Genomic DNA, 18,429 nt, shown 5'->3' on the forward strand with positions numbered 1-18,429 from the left:
GTGTTACTTTTTGTGAGGAACAGTTCAAGCTTTGGCCTTTCGTGTTGCCATAGTAACGTGACACCTCAACGGTTGTGTTGTCTTGTTTAGTCGCTGCTGGTTTGTATGTGGTGTTCTTTTACTAAAGCGACAAGGGCGCCAGCAAGTCAGTATTTCAATGGAGCTAATAGGAAGCAGCTATAAAGGAGATACGAAAAATGGCAGGTAAATGAAATATTATTTTACCTGGGCATTTCTTTAACATCAGGGGGAATTGTAAATATAATGCAGAGAGACTCCCAGGCATCCTATATTGCTGTCAAATATTTATTTTCTTCTAGATCAACATTTCATAATGTAGCTCATATTATTCCTGCTGAATCAACACACATACAGACTTAATTTACTCATCTGTCCTCTTTGGTGTCTTTTGTTTGGGGAAGTAACCTCTTTGAATGTGCATGTGGCACCTATTAGTGCCAATGAATGAATTTATTTAAGTTATTAATTTGCAAACACCTGGAGTTTAACAGCTTATGTGTGTTTCAGCAAGACTTCTGCTCATGTTCAAAACATTCAGAGCATGTATCTATGTTTGATATAGATTGAAGTATAAAGACTAGCCCATGTCAGGGGATTTGTTGTGTCTATGAGTTAAGGTTATATAAATTTCACAAAATAAAAGTCCTTTAACAGGGGGATGCATTTCCCCTTGGCCCTACCTGAAATCTACACATATTTATATTCATGCCACTAGTACAACCAAATTAAAAGTATTACAGAGTGGGTCAATATATAATTGCAGGACTTATTGTATCATAGTTGACATTTTTTGCTGTTTTCAGGCCTAAAATCAACATGGCCACCCATCACCAAACGCCACATGGCATTTTTAAAGAAAAATTCTTCTAAATATTATATTTATACAATTGAGGGAAATTGAAAGTTATTCCTAAAGATATTGTAGTAAACCTGCTGACATGCCATAAATCCACACTTGACTCACACACTACTTTATATTAAATAACTCAGAAAGCCTTGGAGTCTTGCCAGTCTTTTCTTCAGGAGGAAATGACATCATGTGGAGCAGGTCATGTGATCTGGAATTTACATACTTCCTTGAGAGGTGTTTTGTAATGGGGAACTTCTCGGACACAGATACAATTCGTTTTTTTCCACATAAAATTTGATATATTGCCAGAAAAGAAATATCTGTCATGATTATCTCAACTAATAAAAAGAACACAATCAAAACATTTTTTTCAAAAAACTCATTTTATTATTGCTTAGCTAATTAGAAGGTGGTTGTTCTTAAATTCAGACGGTTACTTAGTTGACATTTTAGTGATATCCAGTCATTTTTATTAATAAGTGATTGTTTCCATAAGAGGTAATTATGGAATTTGTAAAGACATGATCATAATGAACATAAAAAAACTTTTTTTTTTTTTTACTTTTAATAAAAATGTATGCAAGATATATCCCATGGTCTTCAAAAGTCCCTCAATTGTTGTTTTATATTGAGCTAATTACACACGTGGACAAAATTGTTGGTACCCCTCAGTTAAAGAAGGAAAAACCCACAATTCTCACTGAAATCACTTGAAACTCACAAAAGTAACAATAAATAAAAATGTATTGAAAATTAAATAATCAAAATCAGCCATCACTTTTGAATTGTTGATTAACATAATTATTTTAAAAAACAAACTAATGAAATAGGGCTGGACAAAAATGATGGTACCCATTACTTAATATTTTGTTGCACAACCTTTTGAGGCAATCACTGCAATTAAACGATTTCTGTATTTGTCAATGAGCGTTCTGCAGCTGTCAACAGGTATTTTGGCCCACTCCTCATGAGCAAACAGCTCCAGTTGTCTCAGGTTTGATGGGTGTCTTCTCCAAATGGCATGTTTCAGCTCCTTCCACATATGTTCAATGGGATTCAGATCTGGGCTCATAGAAGGCCACTTTAGAATAGTCCAACGCTTTTCTCTCAGCCATTCTTGGGTGTTTTTGGCTGTGTGTTTTGGATCGTTGTCCTGTTGGAAGACCCATGACCTGCGACTGAGACCAAGCTTTCTGACACTAGGCAGCACATTTCTCTCCAGAATGCCTTGATAGTCTTCAGATTTCATCGTACCTTGCACACTTTCAAGACACCCTGTGCCAGATGCAGCAAAGCAGCCCCAAAACATTACTGAGCCTCCTCCATGTTTCACCGTAGGGACAGTGTTCTTTTCTTCGTATGCTTGCTTTTTGAGTCTATGAACATAGAGTTGATGTGCCTTACCAAAAAGCTCCAGTTTGGTCTCATCTGTCCAAAGGACATTCTCCCAGAAGCTTTGTGGCTTGTCAACATGCATTTTTGCAAATTCCAGTCTGGCTTTTTTATGAGTTTTTTTCAGCAGTGGTGTCCTCCTTGGTCGTCTCCCATGAAGTCCACTTTGGCTCAAACAACGACGAATGGTGCGATCTGACACTGATGTACCTTGGCCTTGGAGTTCACCTTTAATTTCTTTGGAGGTTGCTCTGGGCTCTTTGGATACAATTCGAACGATCCGTCTCTTCAAATTGTCATCAATTTTCCTCTTGCGGCCACGTCCAGGGAGGTTGGCTACTGTCCCGTGGGTCTTGAACTTCTGAATAATATGAGCCACTGTTGTCACAGGAACTTCAAGCTGTTTAGAGATGGTCTTATAGCCTTTACCTTTAAGATGTTTGTCTATAATTTTTTTTCGGATGTCCTGGGACAATTCTCTCCTTCGCTTTCTGTTGTCCATGTTCAGTGTGGTACACACCTTTTCACCAAACAGCAGGGGGACTATTTGTCTCCCTTTAAATAGGTAGACTGACTGATTATGAGTTTGGAAACACCTGTGATGTCAATTAAATGACACACCTGAGTTAATCATGTCACTCTGGTCAAATAGTTTTCAATCTTTTATAGAGGTACCATCATTTTTGTCCAGGCCTGTTTCATTAGTTTGTTTTTTAAATAATTATGTTAATCAACAATTCAAAAGTAATGGCTGTTTTTGATAATTTAATTTTCAATAAATTTTTATTTATTGTTACTTTTGTGAGTTTCAAGTGATTTCAGTGAGAATTGTGGGTTTTTCCTTCTTTAACTGAGGGGTACCAACAATTTTGTCCACGTGTGTAAACTGACAAAGCAGTGAGGCCATTTTTTTCTCTTCTTTAGGATGGAAGGTGTGGGAGAGTACACCTTCCCCACAGATACTAAGTATGTAGGAGAGACGAAAGATGGGATGTTCCATGGCAAAGGAGTGCTGCACTTCCCAAATGGAAGTAAATATGAAGCCGAATGGGAGAACGGCATCGCCAAACAGGTGTGTGTGTGTTTGTGTGTGTGTGTGTGTCCCTGCATGCATGTCAGAATGCATGCATCCACGTGCATGCCCCTGTGTGTTTCAAATTGGTTATAGTTGATATTACATCTGGTCCCTCTTAGCAATCACTCACCGTTATTGTCGTAGTAATTAGGTTTCTCTCGTTTTTCCCTGTAAGAGATTTAGTCTCTTCTGCTCTGATGCAGTGTTTCATAGGCTTTGCCACAATGGCGATCGCTCCAATTATTATCATCACTGCAGATGCGGTTCATGTGAAATGATAGCAGCTCTGAACCATGACTAACCTTGGAACAGACTATCCTGCACCTGCATTCGATGCCAGCCCAAGGAAATCTACATCTATTCAAAACCAGACCGACAGCCATCCAATAAACCCAGAATCCAAACTCTGGAAATTAGATCTGCTAGCTCACAGTTCATTCTTCAGCTTTACCTCTTTCTTCCTTCATCTGTGATCATAACAAGCATTTCAAGGTGTCGTGAGGCCATAAGAGGGAAATTCATTGTGTACATTAATGAACAAGATAGCCTGGAATTATTGTACAATAATTATTTTTTCTTAACATTTTGTTATTTATGTGTAATGATTCCTAATATATCTTGTATAGTGAAACATTATCCAAATGTGCTAAAAAGTAAAAGGGACAGAGCAAATGCAAACCTGGTGCAAGATAATGGAAATAGACTTGCACCATTTAGGGAAATCAGTGTAATGCAGTCTAAGTATATGCTGTGGAAAAGGTCTTTTACATAAAACTCATGTGATTCTAGCACACCAGCAAATTCCTCAATATATTTCTCTTCTCTTCTCTTCTCTTCGAATTTCTGTTTGATACGCTCCCAATTAAGTATAGATCCGTGTTATCTCTGTTGTAAAATCTGAATTGATGCCATTTTTTGTAACTGCAAAGCATACTGTCAGAAGAGCATAGAAAACGTTATAGGTATGAATTTAGTTTGCTCATTTAAAAAAAAATCTGTTTTCATTCTCAGTAATTCACATGCACGCACACACACACACACACACACACACACACACACACACACACACACACACACAGAGAGAGAGAGAGAGAGAGAGAGAGAGAGAGAGAGAGAGAGAGAGAGAGAGAGAGAGAGAGAGTCCTTCAGTTCATCCAAGATACCAAAAGACATATTTTTCTGCTTTCCCCCAGCGATGCATATCTGCGCAGACAGTTTTGGTTTTATCTGCTGAGGTTTGGAGATATCCATCTCTGAGAGTTCCTCCTCAACCCAAAGACAATGGAGGGAAATTTAAATTCTTTTGTGGGGCCAAAAGCACTGAAAATTGACATTTGAAAACCTCAACAGCGACTTATCTCACCAGAAACCCTGTCTGGGCTCTGTAGGATAACCCCCAGACCTCACATTTGATAGTTTTTGCTGGAACTACTTTCTATCAAAGGAATCTTCCCAATGAAACCCGTCAACAATGAGGTCTGCACATTATCTTGAGTAACAGGGGCATTGTTTCTGCTCTGGGGTTTTAACTTTTTTTTTTTTTTAAATGCTGTGAGCAGCACAAATTAAATTGTGGACTAGTTGCACAGGCAGATATCCCACATTTCTGGCATGAAAAGTTGAAAGTACATGTCAAGAGTACACTTGAGATGAATGGAAAGTAGGATTTTTTTTGCCTTTCGAATGAGCTGCCTTAATAATGGGGATGATTCACTGTGTTTCTCACTCTATTTCCTCCCAAGGGGTCATTCACATTTGCTGATGGTCTGCAGTATCAGGAGAAGGACTGGGACTATTGTGATGGTTACAACAGGCGCTTCTACAGTGAGCGGTGCAACGGGCTCAGACCGGCAGGTCGGAATTTTTTTATTTGCTTAAGTATTTGTTCATTTGGTCACATGACAGGCTCTTCTGAATCCCTCTATTGGCAAACACACACATCATTTGGCGTGAAGCCTTGAAATAAAACACACTTCATAAGTTGAGGAAATCTGATAGAGGAGTAATGCTAAAACCCAAAGTACCATAAATATAGGTTTTCTTGTGAGATCTCTAATTTTTATCTCTCCATTGTTAGACTGAGTGTCTTTCCCACAAGGTAGCATAAGTTAGTTGACTGTGTGAGTTCCCAAGTTTTACCAAGCAAAGTTAGCAGCTGATCTTGTAACACTGCATCATGAGTCAAGGTCTGTGTCCACCTTGAGCCAGACAAATAGTTGGTGGAATGCAGAAGCCATTACATACTAGGATGGACTGAAAATTAAACCCAGAATCTCCTTGTGTGCGAAAGCATTACCCACCAAGTCACTCCTCAAGCTACTACTAATGTTGTTAATAGCTGTTACTGTCCAAAAGACAATCATTTTGGAATTTCTGGTTTCAAGTTCGTTGCTGTTTTTTGTCATCATTTCATTAATATTTGAATGTGTCTGATCATTGAAACTAATTGGAAGCACAATAAATAAGATGTTAAGGAAGACAAATGTGCACCTTTAAAAACTGACGCTGTTTTACAACGTTCATTTGATGTCATATGAAACAAATCACGACCGTGGTTTAGTTCAGGGTCACACATGTGGAATTTTGGGTCAGATGCAATATGGCTGCAGAGGAAAACGCCAGCATTGCCAGAGAGGAAAAGACATGACCTAAAAAACTTAACTATTCTGCAGGGTCTGAGAGATGGTAACTGTGACTTATAAGTTTTATTTTGTTTCGTATTTGTTGCGTTGTATGGATTAATACAGTGTTGTCACAAGCTAGCATATCGGACCTGTTTAACGACAGATAACTAGCTTGAAAGACTTTTTGGAATCTGTCTAAGTAGAGATAATTTTGTGAAACTTTGTGTATTTCTGAAATGTTTCTATGTCATTTATTTTCATAGTTTTCACGGTGTTGGCTGACCGAAGAACAAATAAGTGTTAAAAAAACATCCGTATGATGCGTTGCCTTCTATACATCAGACGGGAGTAGTTACAATAGTTGAAAAAGAGAATTATAAAATCATTCAATGGAAAACAACCACTGCTTTCATACAGGAGAATCTCAGGTGTCTGATATTCATCCTCCACGAGTCATTCCTGATGGATGTTATGACTGTGGAGACGGTTTCTATGACCCCAATACAAGAGTCGTCACTTCCTACGCCGGCAGATTCCTCAGGAATGCAGGTGAGAGAAAATATACTGTTTAAAGAAGCCCTGTTATACCAAAGATAGTTGGCCTTGTCTCCAAAACAATAGATACATTTTAATGTGGTTATATTTTGTGAACCATACTTACAGTGTGAGGTGAATACAAGTAGTAGTCTACAGTCCACATATAAAGTGGGGTTAGCTGCATCAACCTGAAAATCCTACTTTTTTCACAGTTTGCATCCCTTTTGTTTGTGCACATTTCTTTCCATCAACCTAATGCCAAATTGGCTCCATCAGAGTGTTGAGTAATATCCAGGCATCGTAGCCTGCTGTGCCAAGGTAAATTGCAAAGATGAAAGTCCAGAGCAAACACAAATTTCCATTTCAAATTATGTACACAAATTCTTACATCCAGCGAAGCACCTTTAAGTGATGGATTGCTGTGTGTTAAATGTATTTATTTAGAAACGCAATAAAGCAGCACCATTAGTTTCTATAATTGACCATGACTAGAAACAATGTTAATTCCAGCAATCATGTTGCTGTTGATGTAATCTCTGTTTTGAAACTGCAACACACAGCTGCTTTAGTATGTCTACAGAGAGCATGAATTTGGCACCTAATGTTGTTGGAGTGTTTGGTGGAGTTCTTGAATGTAGACTCCTTATGTCATGTTGCTCCAAGATATAAACATAAGGAGACACAGAGTCTGAAAATGCTGGATTATTTAGGGAAGGAGATGTTCAGGAACATGTGTTCCAATAATAAATTTGTAAAATTATGTCCACCTTTTAACAACTCGATTTCTGCAAACAATCAATAAGACAAGAATCAAGTAAAAGAAAGATTTAAAGATTAGTTAAAGGGGGTTGTGAGTCCATGAGCTGTATAGGAATATCTGTTGATGGAGTCTAGACACAGGTGGTAGATGAGCAGTGAAGTAGAGTGATGCTGAGGAAACTGAAGGTGGAGGAGGGTTGATTGATCCGACAAATGGCAGCTGCCGGCAATAGCAAAAGGAACAGCTGACTTCAGAGTGACTGGGTCAGAGGCGCAGAAAAAGGAATGCACTCAGAGAATGTAAATAAATAGTACTAGACAGTATTCCTGATTGTATTTTGACTTGAAGCTTTGCTGAAGCTACTTTCCAGCAAGGTTAAAGTTCATCCATCCATTATCTATACACCACTTAATCCTCATTAGCATCGTGGGGAGGTTGGAGTCGATTCCAGCTGACTTAGGGTGAAGACAGGTCACCAGTCTACCATAGGGCTACATGTAGTGTTTTTCCACTAGCACCTACTTGGCTCGACTCAGCTCGACTCTACTGCGTTTGTGAAGTTTCCCATTAGGACGTAGTACCTGGTACCAGCTACTATTTTAGTACCTACTCAGCCGGGGTTCCAAGCGAGCCGAGTCGAGCCAATCATGTGCAGACAGAGTGCAGGCCACTGATTGGACAGGGAGTGACGACACAAGAGAGCAACTCCTTCACGAATACCAAAGCTGCCAGTTAAAAAACAAAACAAAACTGGCAACAGCGACAGTGCACATTGCTCTTCACAGAACAGAAATCTGACAAAAACCGCCACAACACTGTTGAGCCCCAGGTAAAAGCCTTGCGTTGAATTTGTTCAAGGGAGGACAGCTTTTTCTTTGCTCTTTTTTTAAACTACAACTCTAGGATCATACAGAGAGGCTGTAAGAGGAAGTTGTTGATCAGAATGAACCCACTAAGATATTAAATGCATTATCCCTGTATTTTCTGACAGGAGATTACTGCTGCATGTCATTTGATAAGCATGCTGCTTGAGGCAAAAAACAGTAATTTCAAAAGTTGTTTTTTCTTTTATTTGTCAAGAGTGGAAAATTGAAGACACATTTTTCCACTGAGTGAGTGCCCAGTCTGGAACTCCTGATTTGAAGTGGATGCAGTTTGTCAGGTGTCCAGATAGCGATTCCTGAATTCTGACATCCTCTGCTCATCATGTCTCCCAGCACATTTTTACATCACCACACAATGTCAGACAGTTAGATAATGTTAGACGAGTGATGGCAATGTCAAAGTATTCTCAGCAGTAGTGAGAAGAAGTGCTCCGAATTTATACTTAAGGAAAAGTAACACTACTACCACAGTGTACAAATATTCAAGCAGAAGTCCTTCATTCAAATTTTTACTCAAGTAAAAGTACAAAGGTATTAGCATCAAACTGTAACTAAAGGTTTTAAAAGTAAAAATACTCACTATACAGAATGTTTCATTTCAGAATAAAGTATATAATATTATTTGATAATTATTGATGCATTGAAATATAAAAAAAGAATTTCATTGTTGTTGAAGGTGAAGTTGATTTTTATATAGAGCTCCCAATAAAGTTTAAACTTATAATAAACTAATAGTAGTAATACCTTATTATATTTTGTATTATAAACCTGAATATGCAAAGTAACTACTGATAAAGTTTTCAAATATATGTGGTGATGCAAAAAGTACAATGTTTACTTCTGGATTGTGGTTAATTCGAAGTATTAAGTAGTAAAAATGGATTCATAGAAAATGGATTATTTTAGTAGATCTACTTAGTTACCTTGCGACACTGGTCATCAGGTGACCTGCTAGTCAGTCCGCCATTTCGTTCCAGGTTGAAATATCTCAACAGCGACTGAATGAATTGTTATGAACATTTTTACTAGCATTCTTGGTCCCCAGTGAGTGAACCATGCTGACCTTAGTGACCCTCTAACTTCATAGAGCTGATATCTCATCTGTAGTCTTGTAATCTTTTAACTGAACATGCCCTGCACAGTATCTTAACAAACTACTGAGATGTAAACTCTTGCAGAACACTTGAAATGTTGGTTTTAATTTTAGAAACACACCAAACATTAAAAACAGGCTTTTTCTGGTATCCTTTCACTGTGAAATAAGACAAAGTCCAGCCTCAGCAGCTGGATTCTCCTCTAATGATTTCCAAACCTGTTTTATTATATATATTTTTATTTTTTTGTTACATTACAAATGCAAACATGTGCCAAGATATGATTCCTGGCAGAAGTGAAGGCATGACTCACACGCTCCCTAAGGTAGAAATGTATTTTAGGGCAGAATATTTGTATTCGGATGAGCTACTTGCAACATAATACAGATTAGTTCCACAAGCACGCAAATCTCATTTACATATGTGTAGAGTCAAAAGACCGACATCCTCGCCAGATGTCATCAGCATGTGTAAGAAGACAAAAATATGTCTAGTGATCCTTTCCTTGATGTGAGTTGTTCATCATCATTACAGTCCTGGTATTGATCAGTGGAATGACGGAGGGTAAGAGATATGAGGGAGGACACAAAGAGAGGATAAGAAGGAAAGATTTTTTTTTTTTTAAATTGAGATGAAAAAGAAGAGGAACTGAACACTTCCAACAATACTCTGACTCTGTTTTCATTTAGATAAAAGTGGAGTAAAACAGGAACTGTTTTATTGATGAGGGCCTTTTATTTTGGCAGCGTTCACATGCATGAGTGCAGAGGGATGTGCTCTCTATGTGGCTAGCGCTATAATACGCTGTTTATGCCGATGTGCTGTCGCTTTTGTCTTGGTGCACAATTCTTGAGAAGAATGCTCCTGTATCCTGTATGGATTTATTTTCAACCCCGGGAGGTGAAGGCATATTTGTCAGAGTGGGTGTGAAGACTGAATTTATTGCCTTGTGGCTTCCGCCCAGGATGAGGACCACGAGGACGATGGGGCACAGGGAAGACCCACCCTCCCAGTTGGGACGTTTGCAGCAGCAAGAAAGAGGAAGGAGCTCCCCATGTAGCTGTGGACAAGGGAAGACTGAACTGACAAAGACAAAGACTCGTATTTACAAAAGCTGCAGAAAAGATACGTACAGAATTGTTTAAGCCACAGATGACTTATGTTACACTCCCTGGAGCTGCATGTTGCTAGGAAATAGGCTAAACTTGAATTACCGGCCAAAACAGACCCTTTGTAAAGTCCTGTCCTCCGTAGTTACTGTTGCTAACTTGGACAAACAGTCCGTCTTGGAAAAGTGCCAAGTAGCAAAACAATAGGATTTGCTGCTAATATTCCCCAAGAGGTTATAGATTATTTTTGGATTTCTTGTCATCAACGCCTGCATGTATAGAGAGATTTATCAAGAATACTGGTGCACGATGTAGAAATTTTGAGTGACAGAGGAAATCGAAAGTGGTGTGAGTAGATGCTAATCATCTCTAAAGGGTTCAAGAGTAAGTTATGACATCCGAATACAACTGTCTGTCCACTCATTTTCAACACCTCTTTGCATACCCTTCAACTACAACAATAGGTGAATAACATTAATTAATTTTTTACGATGCATTGTTCTGCGGGACAACCTTGGATCCTGGCATACATGTGGATGTCACTTTGAAACATACCACCTACCAAAACACTGTTCTAGTCGAAGCATATTCCCTTAATGGCAGTGTGCCTTCCTATGCTGCAAAAACTGCTAAAGGATGACTCGAGGAACACAACCAAGAGCCTAAGGCTTTGACCTAGAACCCAACACAGAATCCAATCCAGGATTTGCTGGAACACCCTCCACCCTCCAACCCACAGGATCCAACTTGGTACCAGACAGGTAAATGGACTTGCTCTTATATAGCTCATCTGAGTACTCAAAGCACTTTTACAAGAATTGCTCCCATTTACCCAGACACACACACATTCACACAGGTTGCTAATCAACCTGCAACATCAGTCAGTATACATTCATACACCAGTGGAACAGTCACTGGTAGGCAATTCGGGGTTCAGAATCTTGCCCAAGGAAACTTCGGCATGCAGCACATAACTCGGCGAGAGTGGGAATCGAACCACCGACCCTTCGATCATTGGACGACCCGCTCTACCACCTGATCCACAGTCACCACAGCTGCCCCAGGTGATTGCAATGTTGTGGCTGATTGGTTTATACAAAGAAATAACTGATAACCTTTCTAGGAATTGCTGTCTCTGGGGTGAAAGGGGAGGTCAGCCAAGAGTGGAGTTCGTTGTTTGTTCCTCAAGCCTGATACAAAACCGCAAACCATTTCCCAAATGGGAGCCACCATGGATAAACGTGTGTGCCAAATAATTGTAATACAAACAATGACAACAATAACGAGATGTATGACCCTCACTTACAGCCTGTTCAGCGTTTGAGACACCAATGTACGGTAAAAAGCTGAAAGTGAGTCTGATTGTTGATGGCTCACTCAGCCAAGCCCACAAAAACTCACAAGAAACATCACTTTACTCATTGATTTTGGGAAAACTAGGAAGTATTTATATGGAGTAGAGAAGTTGTGACTGTAGGTGTTGACCAAAAGACTCTGCAAGCTGAGGGAGAGAGATTTTTAACGGATCTTTTCAGTGCCGACCCACTGGGCTGGCATCGGCTGTTCTTTCCTGCATCGTTGTTTAGGAACAAATGGTCTTGAAAAACAATCTTCTCCCTAAATTGCCCATTAAATTCGGTTTCTGATTAACTCTAAGTGAAAAGCTGCGGTTACCTCCAGAATCATGTGTTAGTTGATATCTACACCACCACATTGAAGGAGCTGCTCATTGGGGTTTCAGAGGTGGGGTTCCAGATCATCATCCAAACCAACATATCAGTGATTGGTGCAGCTCCCTCTTGCTGGACCCAGAAAGAGGACCTTTTTGTGTGAAGATACCACAAGAAGAGTTAGAAGAAGGGAGTTTGGAAAGCAAGCAGGATCAACAGGAATTAGACAGGGCACGAAGCCACCTCCTGAAGACGAAAAAAGGAATGTGTGTGCCACTATTCAGTCCCAACCTTCCAGTTTACTTCCACAGGAATATGCCATTAAATATTACTCTGCAGCTTCTCCATCTCCTTAACTCATCTCTCACATCGTGGGTAAACCAGGTGATCTGAAAAGAAGAAAAAGAACATGTCAGTGCACTGCACACTTGTTAAGCAGCTGATCCATCTTTGTCTTCTAATTCTAATTTTAAAAAAAGATCTGAGCTGCTGATCATGATATTTGGCTGTGGGTTATTTGTGTCTTGCTAATTGTCTTTGCATTTTGTAAATATGGCAGAAGCAAAACCACATTTGTCCTCATCACTGGTGGTAGACATCAGGTGGGAATCCAACTCAGAGAATTAAGATGAAGTTGAGATGGTTTACAGGAAGGATAGTTTGATAAAAGTGTTTCTTTTCCACAAGGGTTGGCCATTGTATAAACAAAAATAACAAAGCAATATTTCACATACTGCTCGTTAAACAGCTAATGAAGTTCAGGAATTCAGATCGGCGATGTGGCTTGATTTAGCTTTCCAGATTTAATTTCCATTTTTATTTTGATGAGAGTATTACAACAAACATGTGGTTCCACCTCAGTGTGTCCCAACCAGCCCCGCTTAATTAAAGCCAACAGACTACAGCACCAGGGAATGATTACCGTTAAATCTGAAATACAAATCACATAATCAACAAGCTAAATATTTCAAATACAAGCGACTCAAGAGGTTATTTTTATCTGCGCTCCCGCACACTTGTAGAGACATACATTAGTACTTTAATTTGTCAGCGCTGATGAAGATTGTTGCTAAAGTTTCGGGGTACAATCTAACACATTTGCATTACTCTATGAAACTGCAATTAAAAATAGAATAAGGGAAAAAGATGCATAGGCCACATCTGCACAATCAAACCTCCACTGTTGCCTGATTGAATATGTGCTGTTATTACAAACAAACACACACACATAGCTGCTTGTGTATGCTGTATTCTCTCTTGGCAGGCTCAGATGGGGCCATGTGTTGCCATATTATGTGTAGCACTTTCCTGTTTCTGGGAGAACTGCTTCCATTTGATTTCAAACTCGGCACAGAGAGAGAGGTCCACACTGAAAACATTCCACTGCCAAGCAAAACACCTCTGGTGACCAAACCACGGCTCCCCTCCCTTTGTCCCCGTCCAGTCGAGGTGTTTCACAGACAGATACGATCAGCTGGGGCACTGGGGAGTGGAACATATCCTCACGCTGCCTTCCCTCAATACGCTCATTTTTCAAACATGCTCAGGACAAATTTTCACCGTAAAACAGGATTCACATGTTAAATCCTGTCAAATGTGGCAGACGGATTAATAACTTTATAGATCGGTATCTCTCTTTTAAAGCCAGAAACCCGGAAAACCACCACTGTTTTCTGTGATGTGTGTCACCAAGACGCAAAACCACCGGCTGATCTGCTGACTGAATTGGAGACAGATGACTTTACATGTTTGAATGTTTCTCTGAGTGTTCACATTTAGCTCTGTTTCGCTGCAGCGCCTCCACTTAGAAACCACACATTAGGATCCTGTAAGTCCACTAAGTCGAGCCTCTGGTCAGTGTCAGCGGGGCAGCTTCAGGATTTGGGGTCTTATTAACATCTCTGAGTCACAGTTCTCATGTTTCTGTGAATTTGAGAGAAAATCTGCTTCTGTTTCACCATCAAATCCCGCAGAACTTAATCCTCTCTTATGCAAATCACCACAGTAGAAGAGTTTGCTGTGGGTAATTAAACCTGTGTGTATGTCTTTGTATACATGTGTGTCTGTGTGTGTGTTAAGTCACTGCCATTAGGCTGGAAGGAAACACTTTTCCCTCTGAGTGTATTTTAAGGATTAAGATAAACAGACTTTAACAAGGTGCCATTATCGCTTCCACACACTCTCTCTGCTGTGTACGTTGCACAAAGGTCGTTCATGCAGGTTGCTGGTCCAGATGGATATCAACAAGGAAACTTAAATAAAGTGTGTGAATTCAGAACTTTATTGAAGATTAAGGTGCATGAAAAGTTGTTCTGAAATCTGCTTCACAGATACGATATAACGCTTTCATACTCCAACCTGGAAAAAGTCATTCACACACTTATTTTCTCCAGCCTTGACCGCTGTAACTCCTCCTTTTTTTTTTCTTCAAAAACTCACTCTCTCTTTCCTCCAGTTATATCAGAATGCAGCAGTTTGGCTTTTTACCTGGTTGTCTCTCTCCATTGGATCCGAGTTTGTTAGGAGTTGATTTTGTAGCTTTACCGATCACTTTTAAAACAGGTCTGTTACCCAAAGCTACATCGCAGAAATGTTGACCACATATGAAAGGACCTGCAGCCTTAGATGCTCAGGTGGGGCCCTTCTGGCTGCTCAAATGTCGAGACTGAAATCTGAAGGTGACCATGTGACCATCATCTTTTGAATCACTTTTTTATTGGCCCGATATTGGCATAAAAATGTAATACTGGTCAATATCGTTGTCGGTTTTTTGCCTATCATGAAATTTGATAAAATATTGCCTGGATTTAGAGGGAGGCAGAGAGGGAGTATGTGAACTGTTGTTTGAGACAATTAAAAATATATACACTGCAGCCCGTAATTATTCATACCCCTAGCAAATTTTGCCCTAAAATTACCTTTAAATGTAAATAAAAGCTGAGAAACTATTTTGTCACACAATGGTGCCTCTTGTACATCATCTTATTATCTTTTGGGAAACACCTGTGTCATTTCCAATAAAAAAAAAAAAGTTGCTGGTTGAATAAAAGTAACTAAGTCAAAATTTACTAGGGGTATGATTAATGTCAGGCTTGACTGTATACATGGGATACATGTGGCATTTTTTCCATACTGAAGTTGAAATACTTTTCTTATTTTGTACAGACAATGTTTACATTTGGAAAGCCTTGTTGCATTTGAGAATGCATCCAATGGGGCATCACAATAAAGTCAGGAATGATGCATTAATTCCATGACAGGAGATATGCAATGTTACCTAAAATTAGTTAAATAACCCACGTATATCGATATCAGTTGATATCGGAACCGGAAATAGAGAGTTGGACATCAACATATCGGTTTTTTGGCAAAAAAGCCAATATCTGACATTTATACTTTTGATTTATTATTGCGCTTCTCATTGTGTTGGCATGTATTTATGGTGACATGCTGCATTTTATGTGATTTATCTTCTTGTTTTACTATTAGATTCATTTTTCCTCATTATTCGGGCATTGTTTTTAAAGGTCTTACATAAATATATGAAGTTGTTGTTAAATTTTCTGTCTGTTTAACTGCAATTATCTCAGTCCTATTTAGAAATGACTGACTAGGGCTGCACAGGATACAGTTTCAGCTTCAACATTACGATAATTAGCCATATCCCTCAAAGTACCATGTGAAATAAGTCAAACTAACTCAAACACATTGGGCTACAACCTTTTTTTTGCTACTTTACACAAAAAGAAAACTTGCCCGGTTCTCATTTTCCATGATCAATCTCCGTGAGAAGTCTGTCTGGTACAACATGATTTACTCTCTATGAAGTGTTCTTGGATACATTGGAGTGTTTTTTAAAACTTTATTTACAAGAAAATGAGTTTGTTGACATGGAGGCTCCACATGTTCTCAGTAAAAGGAGCGAGAAACAGTGGGAAGAAGATTTGGTTGCAAAAAGAAACTCATCAGTCAGTTGTATGGAAATGTTTTGGCTTAAGAGAGGTTGTTTTCATGAAAAATAGGTGCTCTATCTGTCTTGCAATTGTTGCCGCTACACGAGACAACTTAACTGGTGTGTTTGATCATTTATCAGCACCACAGAGGTCTGCATGAGGAGTGCAAAGACAGATCTGATGACATCTGAAGCAAAAAGATGCTTCTGATAGTATACGAAAAGATTCAGAATGGCTTTTTTGTTAATATATTTTTTTATTTTTGATGGATGCACCACACTACAAAATCACCCTAATCACTCAGGAATTAATAGTTCTTTGCAAATAGAGTTACTTTACCCTTGTTTTGTCATGTGGGTCAAAACTAACCCGTTGCAAAGTTTGAAAATGTGGGGAAAAAAATAAATTTTCACAGCAAAACTTCTGATGTCCACATTTCCTACATTTCCGGGAAATTTTTGAACATTTTTTTGTGGGAAAAAAATAAATATTTCTTAAGAACAATAATAAAAAAATCAACTTTTTGTGATTTTTTGTGAATTTTCTTAAAGAAAATATTACAAGTTTTACTGATATATATGTAATCACTTAAGATATTTTTAGGATTTTTTTTGAAGATTTTTACTCATTTTTTGAAAATATTTCGAGGAATTTTCTTGCCAAATTTGGGGCATTTTTAAAAATAAACTTTTAAGCGAAACTTTGAAGGGATTACTGGAATTTTCTTCCTAAAGGTTTTGCAAATTTTCAGAAATTTGGGACATTTTTTTTTTCCAATTTTTTCAGACAAGGAAACAATATTTTTTGGTGCCTGTATTGCATTTTAAACATAGCAGGAAAACTAAATATTGCATTTTTTCCCCACCATCCAGCAGCTTTAGCTTGCTGTTAAATCTAAACGACAGAAATGTCCTGCTGCCCTCAGACTACAGGAAACACATGAGCCACCTGTGCCCTCAGATAACTCAAGGTAGCAATTACACGTGACTTAAATCCCGAGATAAACGCTGCTATACAATCTGAAGAGGGCGGAATTACAGCAAATATGAAAACGTCCCAATCTAATTATCATTAAGGCAGGTTGCGGGCTGCGGTTAATTGAGGTCAGCGCGTCTCGTGGCAACACAATGACGGGATATAGGCTCCAATAATTACCTTTTCTGCCGTACCAATGCGCCACAAAGACTCGGTGCTAAATGTTTGTCGTGGCAGCTGTCCTCGTGTCCGGTGCGTTCAATTGACCCCAGAGCAGGTAGAAAAGCAGACGCAGAAAGAGGGGAGGTGGTGGTTAGGCTGTGTGCTTGAAGTGGCTGTTCGTGTTGACGCCCATCGCTGGCAATTACGCACAATCAGTCCGAGAGCCTCAGACCTGCTCCTCGGTACAATGGAGGTTCTCAGCGGTGGAACCTGGGGGTGAGGCCCCCGCGAGCCGCTCAAGTGCGTGCAGCTGCGCGCGCTCCAGAGAAAGCTCACTTCCCCTGCAATTAGCTCCTCGTTTCAGTTTTTAACAACGAAAAACTGGTTTATTAGCGGCTCCTCTGGCAGTCTTTGGGGTTTAAAAAGCAGCAGAAGAAGCAGAGGGGGGGAAACGAGTCCATTTTTGTGGAGGTTATTATTTATCGGTGTCTGAAGTGGCTCTGAGAAGTTATTTTCTGCTAATTGTCGGGCTTATCTCGCTTTGACGAATTTTAACCGAGACTTGAATAATGGCACTTCACCGCCAACCGAAATGACCTGCGGTTTAATGACGCAGGTTGTTAGACGTTTGATTTAAACGCTTTAAGTGAGTTCAACACACGTGAGTGCTGCTTCTTGATGTGTGTATTTGTATGTGTGTGTGTTCGAGTCTGAGCTTTGGTTAAACAACTATATAAACATTTTCAATCCACACTTTGTTTCCAGCAATATTAACTAAACTATTATCATTGTTCAAGTGCAATAGATGTGTTTACTTTCACTTCATTTTCCTTCCATCTTTCTTGTTCTTAGTATAGTTTACATCTTGTACTTGTGCCATCTTATTTTCTTATTTTTTCTAGACACTTCACACAAACACCTTTAGAAACTTTGCATTCTTTGTTTTTTCTATTTAATACTACCTTCTGTGTGCATATTCCACTAACCATTGTTTTTTATTGTATTGTACTCTGACAAAATAATTTCCTCTGGGATGAATGAAGTAGATCTTGTCTTATCTTAAAATTCTCATTATTAAAATGTTTCTTCCAGATGACTGTGAACATGAGTGGATTGTGCGGACTTGTCTAAAGGCCTGGGATGAGTCTGTTGGTGTCGATCCTGAAAAATCTGTTGTAACCAGATCTGAAGAAGGAAGCATTACAAAATAAACTGCACGTTTACTATGACAAAACGTCAGGATTTTTTTGCTTTTGTATAAGACACATGTGTTTGTTGATATTACTACTTTTAATCTTTATTCCTTTTTGCTGTATTTACATT

General features: G+C 39.1%; 1 protein-coding gene across 1 annotated transcript; it reads left to right on the plus strand.

Annotated features, from left to right (window-relative positions):
• The first annotated feature begins 65 nt into the window (after window positions 1-65).
• On the plus strand, window positions 66-18,340 carry morn5 (MORN repeat containing 5). Its single transcript, XM_022206182.2, has 5 exons — window positions 66-204; window positions 3,188-3,335; window positions 5,081-5,192; window positions 6,380-6,511; window positions 18,199-18,340. The coding sequence occupies exons 1-5, from the start codon at window positions 158-160 to the stop codon at window positions 18,315-18,317; spliced, it is 558 nt and encodes a 185-aa protein (XP_022061874.1). The 5' UTR covers window positions 66-157; the 3' UTR covers window positions 18,318-18,340.
• The last annotated feature ends 89 nt before the right edge of the window (window positions 18,341-18,429 follow it).

The sequence above is a fragment of the Acanthochromis polyacanthus genome, chromosome 18 (genome assembly GCF_021347895.1).
Source record: "Acanthochromis polyacanthus isolate Apoly-LR-REF ecotype Palm Island chromosome 18, KAUST_Apoly_ChrSc, whole genome shotgun sequence".
In the NCBI taxonomy this organism is placed as follows: domain Eukaryota; kingdom Metazoa; phylum Chordata; class Actinopteri; family Pomacentridae; genus Acanthochromis; species Acanthochromis polyacanthus.